This window comes from Theropithecus gelada, chromosome 2 (genome assembly GCF_003255815.1).
Source record: "Theropithecus gelada isolate Dixy chromosome 2, Tgel_1.0, whole genome shotgun sequence".
NCBI lineage: Eukaryota > Metazoa > Chordata > Mammalia > Primates > Cercopithecidae > Theropithecus > Theropithecus gelada.
This window is the reverse complement of record NC_037669.1, coordinates 93,254,964-93,272,348: the sequence shown is the minus strand read 5'-3', so window position 1 is coordinate 93,272,348 and position 17,385 is coordinate 93,254,964. Positions and strand designations below refer to the sequence as shown.

General features: G+C 41.0%; 1 protein-coding gene across 3 annotated transcripts in view; it reads right to left on the bottom strand.

The window, feature by feature from the left end:
* SETD2 (SET domain containing 2) overlaps positions 1 to 17,385 on the bottom strand; it is a 150,587-nt gene that overhangs the window by 7,009 nt on the left and 126,193 nt on the right. For all 3 annotated transcript variants that reach the window (XR_003118090.1, XM_025375621.1, XM_025375622.1), the window contains 2 exons: positions 16,597 to 16,736; positions 11,680 to 11,791 (listed from right to left, as the gene is read on the bottom strand). Coding sequence is in view for 2 of the 3 variants with exons in the window: in XM_025375621.1 (XP_025231406.1) it covers positions 11,680 to 11,791; positions 16,597 to 16,736 (252 nt within the window). In the remaining variant the exon portion in view is untranslated. The remainder of the gene's footprint in view (positions 1 to 11,679; positions 11,792 to 16,596; positions 16,737 to 17,385) is intronic.

The following is a 17,385-nucleotide window of genomic DNA, read 5'->3' as shown; positions in this document are numbered from 1 at the left end:
TGTATTGGGTATTATACGCAACACAGAGGTGATTTACAGCATATGGGAGGACGTGTGTAGGTGACATACAAACACTATGCCCTTTTATAAGGGACTTGAGCATCCTTAGACTTTGGCATCCATGATGGGATGTCTTGAAATCAATCCCCTATGGATACAGTGTGACAACTGTAATGTGTCTCAAGGTATTCTTCTTTTGGTTGATTTTACTTGGGATCCTTTAGGCTTCAGGAATCTGGATGCCTATGTCCCTCTCTCAAGATGGGAAATTTTCAACATTATTTATTTCTTAAACAAATTTTATATAGGCTAGACGTGGTGGCTCAGGCCTATAATCCCAGCACTTTGGGAGGCCAAGGCGAGCAGATCACGTGAGATCAGGAGTTCAACATCAGCCTGGCCAAAAAAGCAAAACCCCATCTCTACTAAAAATACAAAAGGGCCAGGCGTGATGACTCACGCCTATAATCCCAGCACTTTGGGAGGCTGAGGTACACGGATCACGAGGTCAGAAGACCAAGACCAGCCTGGCTAACACGGTGAAACTCTGTCTCTAATAAAAATACAAAAAATTAGCCAGGTCATGATGGCGGGTGCCTGTAATCCCAGCTACTCGGGAGGCTGAGGCAGCAGAATTGCTTGAACCTGGGAGGCAGAGGTTGCAGTGAGCCGAGATTGCGCCATGGCACTCCAGCCTGGGTGACAGAGTGAAACTCCTTCTCAAAAAAACAAACAAACAAATTAGCTGGGCCTGGTGGTGCACGCCTGTAATCCCAGCTAACTGAGAGGCTAAGGCATGCGAAATGCTTGAACCCAGGAGGCAAAGGCTGCATTGAGACGAGATCACACCACTGCACTCCAGCCTGGGCGACAGAGCAAGACCCTGTTTGAAAAATACATTGGCTCTTGATGCCACTTCTCTGCAACTCCCTCAATGCAACAAATACTCTAAAACTACTATTTTAACGTAACATAGTTAGAGGAGATCTACTATACCTTATGACTGTTAATTAAAAGCCAGTTTATTTACTGCTGCTTCAATTGTGCAAGTAGTAGTAATTCAGGTCAGAGGTGCTCAAGGGAAGATTTGATTTTACACTTTACACTTACCACCACTTTACACTTATCTTGATGGTGAGTACAAGACAATGAAGGGAACAACAATGGACAGAAAAGAGAAAAGGAACAGTCTCACAATGTTTAGTCTCATTTTGAGATAGAGCGAGACTCCATCTCACAAAAAAAAAAAAAAAATAGATTAGTGCCTGGGCTAGGAAGTAACTGCAAATGGGTATGAGAGGTCTTACTGGGAAGAGGAAAATGTTCTAAAACCAGATTATGGTAATGGCTGCATAATTTGGTAAATTTACTAAAAGCTATTAAATTGTAAATCTAAAGCAACTAGATTTTATACTAGGTTTATTATGTCAATATTGCTGCTGCTGCTGGTGTGTGTGTTTTTTTTTTTTTTTTTTTTTTTTTTTGAGACAGTCTCGCTCTTGTTGCCCAGGCTGGAGTGCAATGGCATGATCTTGGCTCACTGCAACCTCTGCCTCCCTGGTTCACGTCATTCTCCTGCCTCAGCCTTCCAAGTACCTGGAACTACAGGTGGCCATCGCCACGCCCAGATAATTTTTTTTTTTTTTTTTTTTTTTGAGACGGAGTCTCACTCTGTCGCCCAGGCTAGAGTGCAGTGGCCGGTTCTCAGCTCACTGGAAGCTCCGCCTCCCGGGTTCACGCCATTCTCCTGCCTCAGCCTCCCAAGTAGCTGGGACTACAGGTGCCCGCCACCACGCCCGGCTAGTTTTTTGTTTTTTTTTTTAGTAGAGATGGGGTTTCACCGTGTTAGCCAGGATGGTCTTGATCTCCTGACCTCGTGATCCACCCGTCTTGGCCTCCCAAAGTGCTGGGATTACAGGCTTGAGCCACTGCGCCCAGCTTGTATTTTTTTTTTTTTTTTTTGGTAGAGTCAGGGTTTCACCATGTTAGCCAGAATGCTTTAAAAAAAAAAAAAAAAAAAAAAAAAAAAAAAAAAAAAGCTTGTCCAGACTTGTGCTTCTGGTCATGACAGATTAACTGTTAAATGAATTAGCCCTCTCAGAGTTAAAAATTGGAAAACTAGACAAAATACATGAAAAAGGCAGTTTGCACACACTGGACATTAAGCAGCACTAAACTATGATCCTGAGACAAGGGACAAAATGAGGTAAGCTAACAATTCACAGAGCTCACAGAAGGCTGGGAAACATGTGAGCTTCCACCAGCTAAAGTGAAGAGATCTCCATTAGATAACCTGTGGCATTCAATGGAGATCTCAGACAGGCGATGATTTAGGAGATACCCTACAGAAAAAATTACTCTTCACTCAACCCAACAAAGATTAAGAACAGCCTCTAGGCTGGGCGCGGTGGCTCAAGCCTGTAATCCCAGCACTTTGGGAGGCCGAGATGGGTGGATCACGAGGTCAGAAGATCGAGACCATCCTGGCTAACACAGTGAAACCCCGTCTCTACTAAGAAATACAAAAAACTAGCCGGACGAGGTGGCGGGCGCCTGTAGTCCCAGCTACTCAGGAGGCTGAGGCCGGAGAATGGTGTGAACCCGGGAGGCGGAGCTTGCAGTGAGCTGAGATCCGGCCACTGCACTCCAGCCTGGGCTACAGAGCGAGACTCCGTCTCAAAAAAAAAAAAAAAAAAAAAAGAACAGCCTCTAAAATATCAAGGTGATCCACAAGTAACTTGACTATCAGAACAAACTCAACGTTCTTTAATGGAAAGTAACAAAATTTTGAAACTCAACAACGTAACAGTCACAATGTCCAGTGTTCAACTGAAAATAGCAGGCGATTATTTAAAAGTTATTATAAATCTTCACAGTTATGAAAGAAAACATGAACACAGTGAAGAAATTAAAACTACTGGGCCAAAGGGACAGACAAGCACAGGTGGCACCATGTTCCTGACTGCCCTCCCCAACCACAGTACCATTCCTGGTGGCAGTAGATTGGTCATCTGGAGAACCACTACTGGCTGAGCATGCCCTACCTGACCACGGGGCAGGAGTATGGCCACACTGCAGTGCACAGGGCAGAGGACTTTGGGGCCATGAAGAGAGCCAACACTTCCAATTTCCCCTCACATAGATTTGTTGTAGACCAGCTCGACCATCTCAGTGTCACCAAGAAATGGTTCTAACCCTGAGCTATCAAACTCCCCCAAACTTTTATTTGTATTTTTCTTTTGGAGACAATGTCTCACTCTGTCACCAGGCTGGAATGCAGTGGCATGATCTTGGCTCACTGTAGCCTCGACCTCTGGGGCTTGGGTGATTCTCCCACCTCAGCCCCCCAAACAGCTGGGACTACGCGTGTGCACCAAAATGCCTGGCTAATTTTTTAAAAAATTTTTATAATAGTTTTGCTTTGGCATCCCAAGGTGTTAGGATTATGGAGGTGTGAGCCACTGCGTCCAGCTACCCTTCAATCTTGTAGATCACAGGGCTGCCCTGTCTTTATCTGGTCGTGGAACTAAAACTGTAGCTTCTATAAAAATGTAAGCCTTTGGACCAGAAACTTATTAAAACATACAAATATAAAACAAAACAAAATAAAAAATAAAACACAAATATGAGTATAGTGGTCTGCATATAGAATACCTGGGACTCTAACCACTCTAATACTTAAAAATATAATCACTGTCCTATTGTGTTTCTTGTCTCTTTAACCTGACAGGAAGATACCAGGGATTTCCTGGGGGAACACATGGTATAAAATGTATTTTGAAAAAAGCTACAATAAAGCTACAAACTATGATTTGGAGGTACCTGCTTAAGTATGAGATACTTGATAGGGGCTTTATCATGCAAAGTTAGTTTGCTTAAATGCCTACACTTAAATGCAGTTTTTCAGTTAAACATATTCCTAAAAATAACATTTTATTCTGGGACTTGTACAAAAAGCGGACATTTAAATTAAGTAAAAATGGCCGGGTGCAATGGCACACGCCTGTAATCCCAGCACTTTGGGAAGCCCAGATGGGCAGATCAATTGAGGTCAGGAGATTGAGACTAGCCTGGCCAACAGGGCAAAACCCCATAAAAATACAAAAATTAGCTGGGCTTGGTAGCAGGCGCCTGTAATCCCAGCTACTCGGGAGGCTGAGGCAGGAGAATCGCTTAAACCTGGGAAGCGGAGGTTGCAGTGGGCCGATATCGCACCACCGAACTCCAGCCTGGACAACACAGTGAGACCCTGTCTCAAAAAAAGAATAAAATAAAATGAAAAATGAAAAATACAATGAAGTGAGAGCACTGTTAAAAATAAAAAAGTAATTAAAACTATTAAAAATAAGCAAATTAAAATTTGAGAGCAGAAAAATATAACTGAAATTTAAAAATGAATCAATGGATGAGCTTAGCTAATTCAATACAGCAGAAGGTAAATCAGTGAACTTTAAAAAGAGGGCAACAGAAACCATGCAAACTGAAGCACAGGGAGAAGAGAGCTAAAAAAAGTTTGACAGAGATGTGGTGCTCTGTGAGACAGTATCAAGCGGTTTAACAACATGTATATAATTGGAGTCCCAGGAAAAGGGACAATAGTATAAAAAGATATATTTGAAAAAATTTCCATATTTGATGAAAACTACCAATCATGAATCTAAAATGTACAAGAATCAAAGCAGATTAAACACAAAGAAAACAAAACCAAAGTATATAATAAACCACTAAAAACTGTTTATAAAAGACAAAATCAAGATATATGGGGGAAAAAGATAATTATATTTTTATTATAAACTATTATTAAAAAATGGAAACATCTTTTAAGTGTTGAAAGGAAAAAAATATAAATTTAGAATTCCATATCCACTGAAAATATCTGTCATAATAAACCTGCACATGGATGTTTTTAATAGCTTTATTTATAATTGCCAAAAGTTGGAAGCAACCAAGATGTCCTTCAGTAAGTGAATGATAAATAAACTGCGGTACACTCAGACATTCAGTGCTAAAAGGAAATGAGCTATCAGGCCATGAAAAGACATGGTAGAAGCCTCAATGCATATTGCTAAGTGAATGAAGCCAATCTGAAAAGGCTACCTACTGTAGCTAACTACTGGAAAAAGCAAAACTATGAAGACCGTAAAGAGATCAGTGGTTGCCAGGAACCGGGAAAGAGAGATGAGGAAAGAAGGCATGATGAATAAGAGGCGGTTCAAAAGGTTTTTAGGGCAGTGAAACTATTCTGTATGTTACTATGATGCTATATAGATGACACAATACCTTTGTTAAAACCCACAAATGTACAATACCAAGAATGAATCCTAATGTAAATTATGGACTTTGGGTGGTAATAATGTGTCATAGTAGATTCATCAATTGTAACAAATGTACCACTCTGGTGCTTTGATGTTGACAGAAAGGGAAGCTTGTGCATGTGCAGGGGGTATATGGAAACTCTCCGTACTTCCTGTTCAATTTTGCTATGCCAAAATAGAACTAAAATTGCTTTAAAAATAAAGACTATGGCCGGGCACGGTGGCTCACGCCTGTAATCCCAGCACTGGGAGGCCAAGGCAGGCAGATCACGAGGTCAGGAGATCGAGACCATCCTGGCTAACACAGTGAAACCCCGTCTCTACTAAAAAATACAAAAAATTAGCCGGGTATAGTGGTGGGCGCCAGTAGTCCCAGCTACTTGGGAGGCTGAGGCAGGAGAATGGCGTGAACCCGGGAGGCGGAGCTTGCAGTGAGCCGAGATCATGCCACTGCAGTCCAGCCTGGGCGACAGAGCAAGACTCCATCTCAAAAAAAAAAACAAAAAAAAAACACTACTTTTTAAAAAGTGGCAAGATAAATACCTTTCTTCAGACAAAAGCTGACAAAATGCATCAACAGTAGATCTGAAATACTAGAAATGTTAAAGGAAATTCTTTAGGTTAAAGGAAAACGATTCCAGACGGAAATTCAAATCTACATGAGAGAATGAAGTGCTGGAAATGGTAAATATGTGGGTAAATACAGGACTTAATGGTAGATTGTGATAAGATAAATATGCATACTGTAAACCTTACAATACTGTTTTTCAAATGTGTAGGTCTCAAGATCCCTTTATACTTTTAAAACACTGAGGACTGCAAAGAGCTTTTATTCATATGGGTTATAGCTATCAAAATTTTTCATATTAGAAATTAAGTTAAACTGAGAAAAAATCAAGCATTATTTTAAAATAACATTAGCAAATCTATTATATAACGATAATATAATTTTTTGTGAAAAATAACTGTTTTCCAAAACTAAAGCACTTCAGTTAAGAGTGGCAGTTTTACATTTTGGAAATCACTTTTAACAACTCACTTAGAATATAGCTGAAGTCTCACTGCCTTCTGCATTAAAATATGTCATGTGCTCCCTGGAAAATTCCATGGCATATTTGTGAATGTACCAAATGTGACAGAGGAATGTAATGTTTTCATATTATTATTAAAACAGCTTTGACTTTGTGGCTCCCTTGAAAGGGTCTTAGGAACCCTAGAGGTCCCCATACCAAACATTTTGAGAACCACTGTCTTAAAACAACCACCAAGAAGTAAAGCAGGCCAGGTGTGGTAGCTCATACCTGTAATCCCAGCACTTTGGGAGGCCACAACAGGAAAATTGCTTGACACTAGAAGTTTGAGACCAGCCTGGTCACCAACACCACGAGACCCTGTCTCTACAAAAATGTACAAAAATTAGCTACTTGGGTGGCTAAGACGGGAGGATCATGTGGGCCTGGGAGGTGGAGACTACAGTGAGCCCTGATGGTGCCACCGCACTCCAGCCTGGGAAACAGAGTGAGACCATGGCTCAAAAAAATAAAAAATAAAATAAAGAGGTATGGCTAAGTCAGTAGGAAAAAAACAAAACAAAGAAACACAGAATACTGAAATAAATTCTAAATCAATCCAAAAGAAAGCAAAGACAAATAAAAATTTAAAAACAAATAATAAGGCTGGGCACGGTGGCTCACACCTATAATCCCGGCACTTTGGGAGGCTGAGGCAGGTGGATCGCCTGAGGTCAGGAGTTTGAGACCAGCCTGGGTAACATGAAACCCAGTCTCTACTAAAAATACAAAAATTAGCCAGGCGTGGTGGCAGGTGCCTGTAATCCCAGCTACTCAGGAGGCTGAGGCAGGAAAATTGCTTGAACCCAGGAGACAGAGATTGTAGTGAGCCAAGATCATGCCACTGCACTCCAGCCCGGGTGACAGAGCAAGAATCTGTCTCCAAAAATAAATAAATAAATAAAAACAAATAACAAGAGGGTAGATCTTAAGTCCAAACCTACTGCTATGTTTAACACACCAATTAAAAGGCAGAGGACTGTCAGAGTCATGAGTAGCAAAAAGGTGTTATAAAATAACCATCCTGGCCAGGCAGGGTGGCTCACACCTGTAATCCCAGCACTTTGGGAGGCCAAGACGAGTGGATCACCTGAAGTCAGGAGTTCAAGACCAGCCTGGCCAACATGGTGAAACCCCATCTCTACTTCAAATACAAAAATCAGCCAGGTGTGGGGGCAGGTGCCTGTAATCCCAGTTACTCAGTAGGCTGAGGCATGAGAATTGTTTGAACCCGGGAGGCAGAGGTTGCAATGAGCCGAGATCGCACCACTGCACTCCAGCCTGGGTGACAGAATGAGACTGTCTCAGAGAGGGGGAGAAAAAAAAAAAAGCCATCCTTAAAGACTGAATTGCTTTGCGCAAGTACTTGTCAATTCCTTTATTTACAGAATCATTTCTGAATTTTAGGGCCTACAGACATAAGCCTCGAGATAAATTTTACTAAAAAAAATTCAAAGGTTTCCCACCATACAAAGGTTCATATTCTTTTACATTTTCAAATTCCCAAGGTCTATCCCCAACAATGCCCTTCCAACCTCATGCTGGATTACAAGTTTTATGATGCCTATGTTCCTCCTACAAGTAAACAGAGCTATTCCCCAAACATATCCCAAACATTCCCCTCCTTCCCTGCCTTTGCTCCAGCTTTCCTTTTAGCTTATCTTTGCTTACTGAAAAATTCCTCATCCTTTAAAGCTCAAATGCTTTAAAGGACTTTCTCACAAAGTCCTCATAACTTCCTCTGGTTGAGTTACTTCTATGTTCCCAGGATGAAAAAGCAAGACAGAGCTATAAGCAACCACTTGTACCATGCTGAGGAGGCAGGTGGTGCAGGACTGCCAGTGTAGGCAGGGACAGACTTGAAGGAGAAGTAATCTAGAAAGAGGCTGGTCTGAAGTCTAGGGGAATGTGCGTATCTCCTAAGAACTCAGCTCTTGGGTATAGAGAAATTAATCTGATTGATTCGGTATGTGAATTTCTGACTGAAAACCAAGACCAAATCTTAACACTTGCACTCAAGTAACTAAAGTTATAAGCCCTGTCGTGGTTTGATCATATTCTCTCTTTTTATTTTTTTTGAGACAGAGTCTTGGTCATGTTGCCCAGGTTGGAGTGCAGTGGTGCAATCTCGGCTCACTGCAACCCGTCTCCGGGGTTCAAGCAATTCTCTTGCCTCAGCCTTTCGAGCAGCTGGGATTACTATGTGCTCAGGCATGTGCCACCATGCCCAGCTAATTTTTCTATTTTTAGTAGAGACAGGGCTTCACCATGTGGGCCAGGCTGGTCTCAAACTCCTGACCTCAGATGATCCACCCGCCTGGGCCTCCCAAAGTGCTGGGAATACAGGTGTGAGCCACAAGGTTTCACCATGTTGGCTAGGCTAGTCTTGAACTCCTGGTCTCAAGTGATCGGGCCACCTTGGCCTCCCAAAGTGAGCTGCCGTGCCTAGCCTATGATGATTCTTTTTGGGAGAGAAGATCTCTACCTTTATTTGTTCACAACAGGAAATACATTTGGCAGCTTCTTTGTGCACTCTCATTATTATTATTTGAATCCCAGGAGGGATTTATTTATGTATACATACAGTGGCAGAAAAGAATAAAAGGGCCTCTCCAATCTTCTCTAACAACTGAGTGAAGCTGACACCTTTGAATCTCCATTAGAAGTACTACTCTATAACCCCCCGAGGCAGTTAAGAGTTATATTAGGAGGAATGTTTTCTCTTTATAATCTCCTGTTCCCTTTCATTTTTATACATATACCTCCCCCAACAAACATGAACACATCAATATATCAGAATTAATTGTGAATTAAGTGTTAGATTTAGTTTAGTGCTCTTTTCCTTCCTAGGATAGACTATATTTTCTTTTGCAGGCCTCTAAAGTCCTTGTTTGTTGTCTACAAAAATTTTTAAAAATTAGCCAGGCATGGTGGCACGCATCTATAGTCCTGGCTACTCAGGAGGCTGAGACGAAAGGATTACTTGAGCCCGGGAGTTCGAGGTTACGGTAAGCTATGCTTGCACCACTGTACTCCAGCCTGGGCTACAGAGTGAGGGAGACCCTGCCTCTAAAAACAAATCAAAGCAAACCAAACGACAAAATAAATCAATCCCTCAGTTTAGCACTTAACCACATAATACTGTACATTTTCAAACCTTACCTTCCTATGACCCCTGGGAGCAATAACCTTGCCTTATACTCCTTTTGTATGCCCAGGTCTAGGCATGGCATTTGTGTGGAATAGGAACTCAAATGTCTGATAAATAACCAAAATGTAAAAGAGTGAGATTAAGTTCAGATCTGTGTGATTTAAAATGTGTATTTAGAGATCCAAAGTTCCAAGCTAGTGGATTGTAATTCAGGCATTGCCTTTTGGATATAATACTTCCAACAGCCTACTCTCCAGGCACACATGCACCTATGGTAACAGAGGAGTAAAGATCAAACATAACCTGACAAATACACTCACTCTGGGTGGTTGGATATAGTAAAGTTTTATGATCATACTTCTCTTACAGTCAATCACAAACAATACTGCCAATTATTTAGACTTGAATGTGTAATTACCTTGGGACCTTGTATCACTTCAGATTCTGATCTAGCAGGTCTGGGAAAGGGAGTGAGAGTCTGCGTTTTTAACAGGTGGTGCCTGGTGCCGTTGGGTGCTGAGTAGACCTAACTATTACAATAAGCTCATTGCGAAGGTGCCAGCTCTATAGTCAACCCCTCCAGTCCATCTCCAGCAGACAGCCTTGTAAAAGGCAAATGTCACTGCTCAAATCACTTTAAAGGTTTCCCTTTCTCACCAGCTAGCCAGAGAATGAAGGTCTAATCATGTAGCATGGCACATAAGCTGCCCTTTTACTTGGCTCCTACTTCTCTGCTCCTACTTTATGCTTGGCTAGTTTGACGACCTGGATTTCCTAATACAGGTCTTCATATAAGAAAGGCAATTCCTTGAGCATTAAATAAGCAGCAGTGAACTTCATGCCCATTCCTCATTTGTTTTGAAAGGCCTAATTTAATATGCATATACTAGACCAAAAGACTGCATCAAGATTAATAGTTACGGTGCCCATGAACTTGGGCTTACAAGAAGGGTAAGGCCTCCAACATGCTTTATAAACTTGGCCCCAGAACTCAGCTATATTGCTGCACCAGATCTTTTCTTAATCCCTTTGTTTATTTTTCAAAAGATGTAACTAACACAGTACAGAAGTCTGGAAATGGGAGTTGTGATTTTTGTTTGTATTTAAGCTTACATATAATTTAAATGGCAAGTGCTTAGCAGGCTTGGGTATATTCCTAAATGATTCAGGAAAACAAGACAGCACAACAGCTAGAGTGAAGTGGCTACGTGATTTATGTGATTCATTTGAAATTTAGCAGACTCCACATGGATTGAACTTAAGTGTGTATCTTTTTACAAATGCCAAACACATGTGAAAAGAGAAAAACATTTCCTCCAGAAGTGAATAAAATATAAACAGAAGAATGAATTCATTTCTACTTTAATCCCTTCTCACTCCAGCTCTTTGTCTTCCCTCTTCCTTCTTCCACCTATTCCCAATAATTTAACCAGTGAAGTACTTAATTATTTTCAAAATTAAAAAAATATTATTCAGGTTTTAGAACATAAAAATATGATATCTAATTTCATTCAAGACACTTCATATGGTCAGCTGTGGTGGCTCATGCCTGTAATCCCAACACTTTGGGAGGCTGAAACAGCCAGATTGCTTGAGGTCAGGAGTACAAGGCCAGCCTGGGCAACATGACGAAATCTCATCTCTACTAAAAATACAAATGTTAGCCGGGCATGGAGTGCACATCCATAGTCCCAGCTACTCGGGAGGTTAAGGCAGGAGAATTGCTTGAACCCAGGAGGCAGAGGTTACAGTGAGCTGAGAGTGTGCCACTGCACTCCAGCCTGGGCAACAGAGTGAGACTCCGTCTCATTTAAAAAAAAGAAAAAAAAAGGCAGAGAGAGAGAACAAGAGAGGCCCTGAAGCAATCATAGTAAGGGGTGTTCAAAACACCCCTTGGCCATATTTGGCCATATATCTCCCTCAAAAGAGTAAGCAGTTAGCATGCATTTGAGTCTCTGAATGTCTAAAAAAGACCATTCTTTCCCCCTGACTTCATCTCTACACCTTGATACATGCATGGTCACTCACTTATTTTTCAGAATAAGGAAAAAAGAATCCCAAGACCATGTGACTGCTGGCCTTATAGAATGACAGAACAAAGACTCCCAAATGATCAGGAAATACATGTGTAAGCCACACTCACCTTCATGGGGTTTTCATCATATGTTGGAGTTCCCAGGTCCATCTCAGCTTCATGCTCAAGGCTGGCATCATCTCCTGGACTTTCCCAAGTAGGAGGATCCCACTGAGTCTGCCTAGAAAGAGAAAAAACAGCCATGCTGTCAGGGCTAGGAAACAGAATCCTGACATGAACATCACTGTTCATACATACATAAAACACAACATACAATAAGACATAGAATAAGTCAGCTCCATGAGTTAGAGACAAACTTTTTCTATCTTCCTAACAGCAATGACTTCAGCACAGAGACGTGCCCCTCCTCATTGTCCCTATTTCTGTGGGCAATGATGTGGCAACACTGACTGGATGTCAAAAAGAGCAGTAAATCCGAACATCCTGTCTCTCACCTGACTCTTAATGTCATGCAAATAAGACTCGGCAAAGCCTAAAATGTACAAGAAATAGGTCCCTGCCTATGTCACCCCTGTGTAGACGAAGAGGTAAACAGTGACTACCTAGCATATAATTGGAGCAAAATAAATCATGTAATACCTCTCGCAATCCTTGACCATGTGAGAAAATTATCCCTTGCTTCAGGAGTTTTCTTTTTAATAGTTCTGCCCCTTTGGTTTAATGACTGACAAGAAAAATACGTACAGGTTAAAAACTTGTACCCTTGGCCAGGAATGGTGGCTCATGCCTGTACTCCCAGCACTTTGGGAGGCTGAGGCAGGTGGATTACCTGAGGTCAGGAGTTCGAGACCAGCCTGGCCAACACGGTGAAACCCCATCTCTACTAAAAATACAAAAAATTAGCCAGTCGTGGTGGCAGGCGCCTGTAATCCCAGCTACTCAGGAGGCTGAGTCAGTAGAATATCTTCAACCTGGGAGGCAGAGGTTGCAGTGAGCCGAGATCGTGCCTTTGCACTCCAGCCTGGGCAACAAGAGTGAAACTCCATCTTAAAAAACAAACAAAAACACAAAAACCTGTACTCTCTGCTAAAAATATTCTCGACCAACTGCAAAAAGAAGGTTTCAGCCATGTTAACTCATTAAATGTTTACAGTCATTTTGAAAATAAGCAGGCAAAGATTTTTCTTTTTAAAAAAAGATCTGTAGGATAAAAAGTGCAAGTAAGGATATTCACGTTCAGGAGTCTGAAGCCAGCTGTAACAGAGAATGTTATGAGGACAGTGACTTAAAATGTCAAAAGCCTCAAAGGATCTAACAAATCTGTCACTATAGTCTTCTGCTTTACCACCACATCAATCTTTAGTCAACAACATAACAACATTAAAGACACTTAAGATAAATCTGTGTGTGTGTGTGTGTGTGTGTGTATGTATGTATATAGTTGTAAAAATAGGCTTACCTCTGACCTATGGAACTCATTTATTTTAAAAGGCTCAACATTTCTATCACAATAAAAGAACCACAAACAGCTAAGGGTGTTATCATAGAAATTGAACAAATATATATATATATATGTCTGTTCTTAGCTACCAGATAAAGAAAACCTAGAAAAGACAGGAAAGGTACACATATAAATAAGAAATACAAACTTTTTTTTTTTTTTGATTCTGAGATAGAGTCTCACTCTGTCTCCCAGGCTGGAGTGCAATGGCATGATCTCAGCTCACTGCAACCTCTGCCTCCTGGGTTCAAGCGATTCTCCTGCATCAGCCTCCTGAGCAGCTAGGATTACAGGCGCATGCCACCACGCCTGGCTAGTTTTTGTATTTTTAGTAGAGGCAGGGTTTCACCATGTTGGTCAGGCTGATTTCGAACTCCTGACCTCATGATCTGCACGCCTCAGCCTCCCAAAGTGCTGGGATTACAGGCGTGAGCCACCATGTCCGGCCCAAACGATTTTTATTTTTGGAAGATTGATAGAATATTAAGAAGCTTGTTTTGGTGTTAAAAAACAAAGTTCTGGCCAGGCGTGGTGGCTCACACCTGTAATCCCAGCACTTTGGGAGGCTGAGGCGTGCAGATCATGAGGTCAGGAGTTCGAAACCAGCCTGACGAGGCGGGTGGATCACCTGAGGTCAGGAGTTTGAGACCAGCCTGGCCAACATGGTTAAACGCTGTCTCTACTGAAAATACCAAAAAAAAAAAAAAAAATTAGTTGGGAGTGGTGGCAGGCACCTATAATCCCTGCTACTCAGGAAGCTGAGAGGCAGGAGAATTACTTGAACCCTGGAGGCAGAGGTTGCAGCAAGCCTAGATTGTGCCACTGCACTCCAGTGTGGGCAACAAGAGTGAAAACTCTTCCTCAAAAAAAAAAAAAAGTTCTGGTTAAACCACACATAGTTTTTAAAATCATTACACATTCAATTAGCAACATAATGAGGGCTCATTTTATAAAAGCCTTTTTGTTTTTTGAGACAGAGTTTCACTCTGTCACCCAGGCTGGAGTACAGTGGTGCAATCTTGGCTCACTGCAACCTCTGCCTCTAGGGTTCAAGTAATTCTCCTGCCTCTCAGCTTCCCAAGTAGCAGGGATTTACAGGCACCTGCCACCACACCCAACTAATTTTTATATCTGGAGTAGAGACGGGGTTTCACCATGTTGGCCAGGTTGGTCTTGAACTCCTGAAATCAGGTGATCTGCCCGTCCTGGCCTCCCAGAGTGCTGGGATTACAGGCGTGAGCCACTGCACCCAGCCTATAGAAGCATTTTAATGCAAATAAGGAAGGCCCTTCTAAGCAGAAAGCATATAGGGAAAATATATGAAAATTTTAAACTTCTTTATGTCACAAGACATCAGAAACAAAAACATATGCAATACTCTTGATAAAGAAATCTAACACTGGACAGAAAATGGGTAGATGTCCCAAACAAATTAACTCACAAAAGATACAAATGACCAACAATCCAACGAAGACATCCCATCTCAATAGTAAAATAACTGAAAATAAAAATATTTCCCACCTGTTAGACTTGCAAGGTTAAAAGAGAGGACATGATGGAAAAGGATTTTTTTTTTTTTTTTTTTTTGAGACAAGGTCTTGCTCTGTCACCCAGCCCAGAATGCAGTGGCACAATCATGGCTCACTACAGATCTGACCTCCTGCCTCAAGTGATCATCTTGCCTCAGTCTCCCAACTAGTTGTGACTACAGGTGCACACCACCATGCCCAGCTAATTTTGTATTTTTTGTAGAGATGGGGTTTCACTATGGTGCCCAAGCTGGTCTCAAACTCTTGGGCTCAAGCGATCCTCCTGCCCCAGCCTCCCAAAGCATCAGGATTACAGGCATGAGCTGCTGTACGTGACTAAAAGGAACTTATACACTTTTTTTTTGTGAGAGTCCAAATTGATACAAACTATTGTTTAATGGTAAGCTGACAATATTTCTCAATTTAAAACGTGTACCTGTTTTGCCCAACAATTCCACTTCTAGGTACCCTCTTGAAGAAGTAGTAAGATTAGTGTCCCTAAGGATGTCCAGGGTTATAGTTACATATAAAATAGTGAAGACCTATCAATCAGAGTGAGTTAAATACAATTTGATATAGCTATACAATAGAGCAGGGGTTGGCAAACTTTCTCTGTAAATGATTAGATGATAAATATTTTGACCTGTGAGCCATATGGTTTCTATCACAACTACTCTGTCATTGTAGTGTGAAAGCAACCGTAGACAATTTGTAAGCAAATGTGCATGGTTGTGTTCCAATAAAACTTTATTTGCCAAAACAAGTGGCCTGTGGGCATAGTTTGCCAGCCCTGCAACAAAGTATAAACAATTACTAAAACTAACAGTTGTAGCTGGGTGTGGTGCCTCACGCCTGTCATCCCAGCATTTTGGGAGGCTTAGGTGGGAGGATCGCTTGAAGCCACGAGTTCGTGAAGATCAGTCTGGGCAACAAAGCAAGACTCTGTCTCTACAAAAAAAAGAAAAAAAACACTTTTTAAAGAAAAAACTCCATAGTTCTATGTTAATTGATAAAGCTCTATAAAATAGATTAGTAAATAAAGCAGACTACAAAAACATGTATCTTAACAATTTACGTAAGAGTATAGAGATAAGTGTATATATATATATACACACACACACACACACAAAGTACATATACCTACATAAAGCTATCTGTCTAAAAGGTATTTTAAAAACATTAGTTATCTCTGAGTAGTGGCAGCTCCAGTAATTATACTTCCTTTTTCGTACTTTTCTACTATATTTGCTTTCTATAAGAAGCGTAAATAATATGTGTCAAGGATAAACAATCTAGCTATTTAATCTGGAAATAGAAGAGTGCTGTCAGTAAAAAAAATTCAACAGCAGAGTTGAGTAGCTATGATACAGACTGCTTGGCTGGCAAAACCTAAAATATTTATTTTCTGGCCTTTTACAGAAAAGATGTCTGTGACCCCTGATACTTTACAATATTAGATGAAGAAACATTTAAAAAATCTCCTTAGCTTTCTCCAAGAGTCTTGTGGATTAAAAATACACCAAAACTGCCGGATGCGGTGGCTCAATCCCAACACTTTGGGAGGCCAAGGCAGGTGGATCACCTGAGGTCAGGAGTTCGAGACCAGCCTGACCAACAAGGTGAAATCCCATCTCCACTAAAAACACAAAAATTAGCCAGGCATGGTGGTACATGCCTGAAATCCCAGCTACTGGAGGAGGCTGAGGCATGAGAATCACTTGACCACGGGAGGCAGAGGTTGCAGTGAGTCGAGATCACACCACTGTACTCCAGCCTGCGTGACAAAATAAATAAAATAAAAATACACTAAAATAAAAAAAGAACCAAAGTCTAAGGTCTAAAATACATTTAAGATGTAATTCTGGAAATCCAGCGCCTTCAAGTGCAGTGAACAGCTAATGACAAGAAGTTTACAACTGTAAAACTCTCCTTATAGTGGCAACTTCTTTGATCAAGTAAAAGCAGACATGGGAATGCCCATACAGCTCTTCTTACCTTGTGATCACATGGTAGTAATAAATCTTCCCTTCTGGATCTCGGGCTGTCTTCCAGTTGGGAGGTAAGACAATGGTTTTTGGTTTGGGTGGAGAGGGGGGCGGCAGATCCAAGAGATTATTTGTCACAACCATTTCAGACTACAAAGAAAACACACACATTTTTGATCAGTGATATCTCTCTTAATCTGGCTGAATAGGACAAAATAGTCCACTTAAATATGCAAAAATGTACATCTACCTCCTCTTAAAAAAAGGATAAAGGAAAGGTACAATCTAGGAAATAAGGGACAGTATATATAAAGAGTTTTACAGAGTTATCAGAAAATTGACAGTTGGCTCTAAGTTTACCATCCAAAATACCATATTAAAAAACAGCCAGCAGTTTATCATATAGAGCAGCATTTTTCAGCTTTAAAACACCAATTCTAAGGCACATGAACTGCAGGATGCCAATTAACTAAATGGGCTCCAGAAATATCTTTATCTGGAAAAAAAAAAAAAAGAAAAACCAAAAAAACCCCTGAGAAGCAAATATGACAGAATGTTAACATTTATCCATTATATTTTTTCTGTACTTGAAACCTCAACACTATAAAATATTAGTGCCACATTCTGAAAAACATAAAAACCTCAAAATCACTTATGGACTGATTTTTGTTTCCTCAAAACATGTATGTTGAAGCCCTAACCCTGCTGTGACTGTTATTGGGACACAGGGCCTGTAAAGAGCTAATTAAGATTAATGAAGTCATAAGAGTGAGGACTTTATCTAATAGGATGGTGTCCT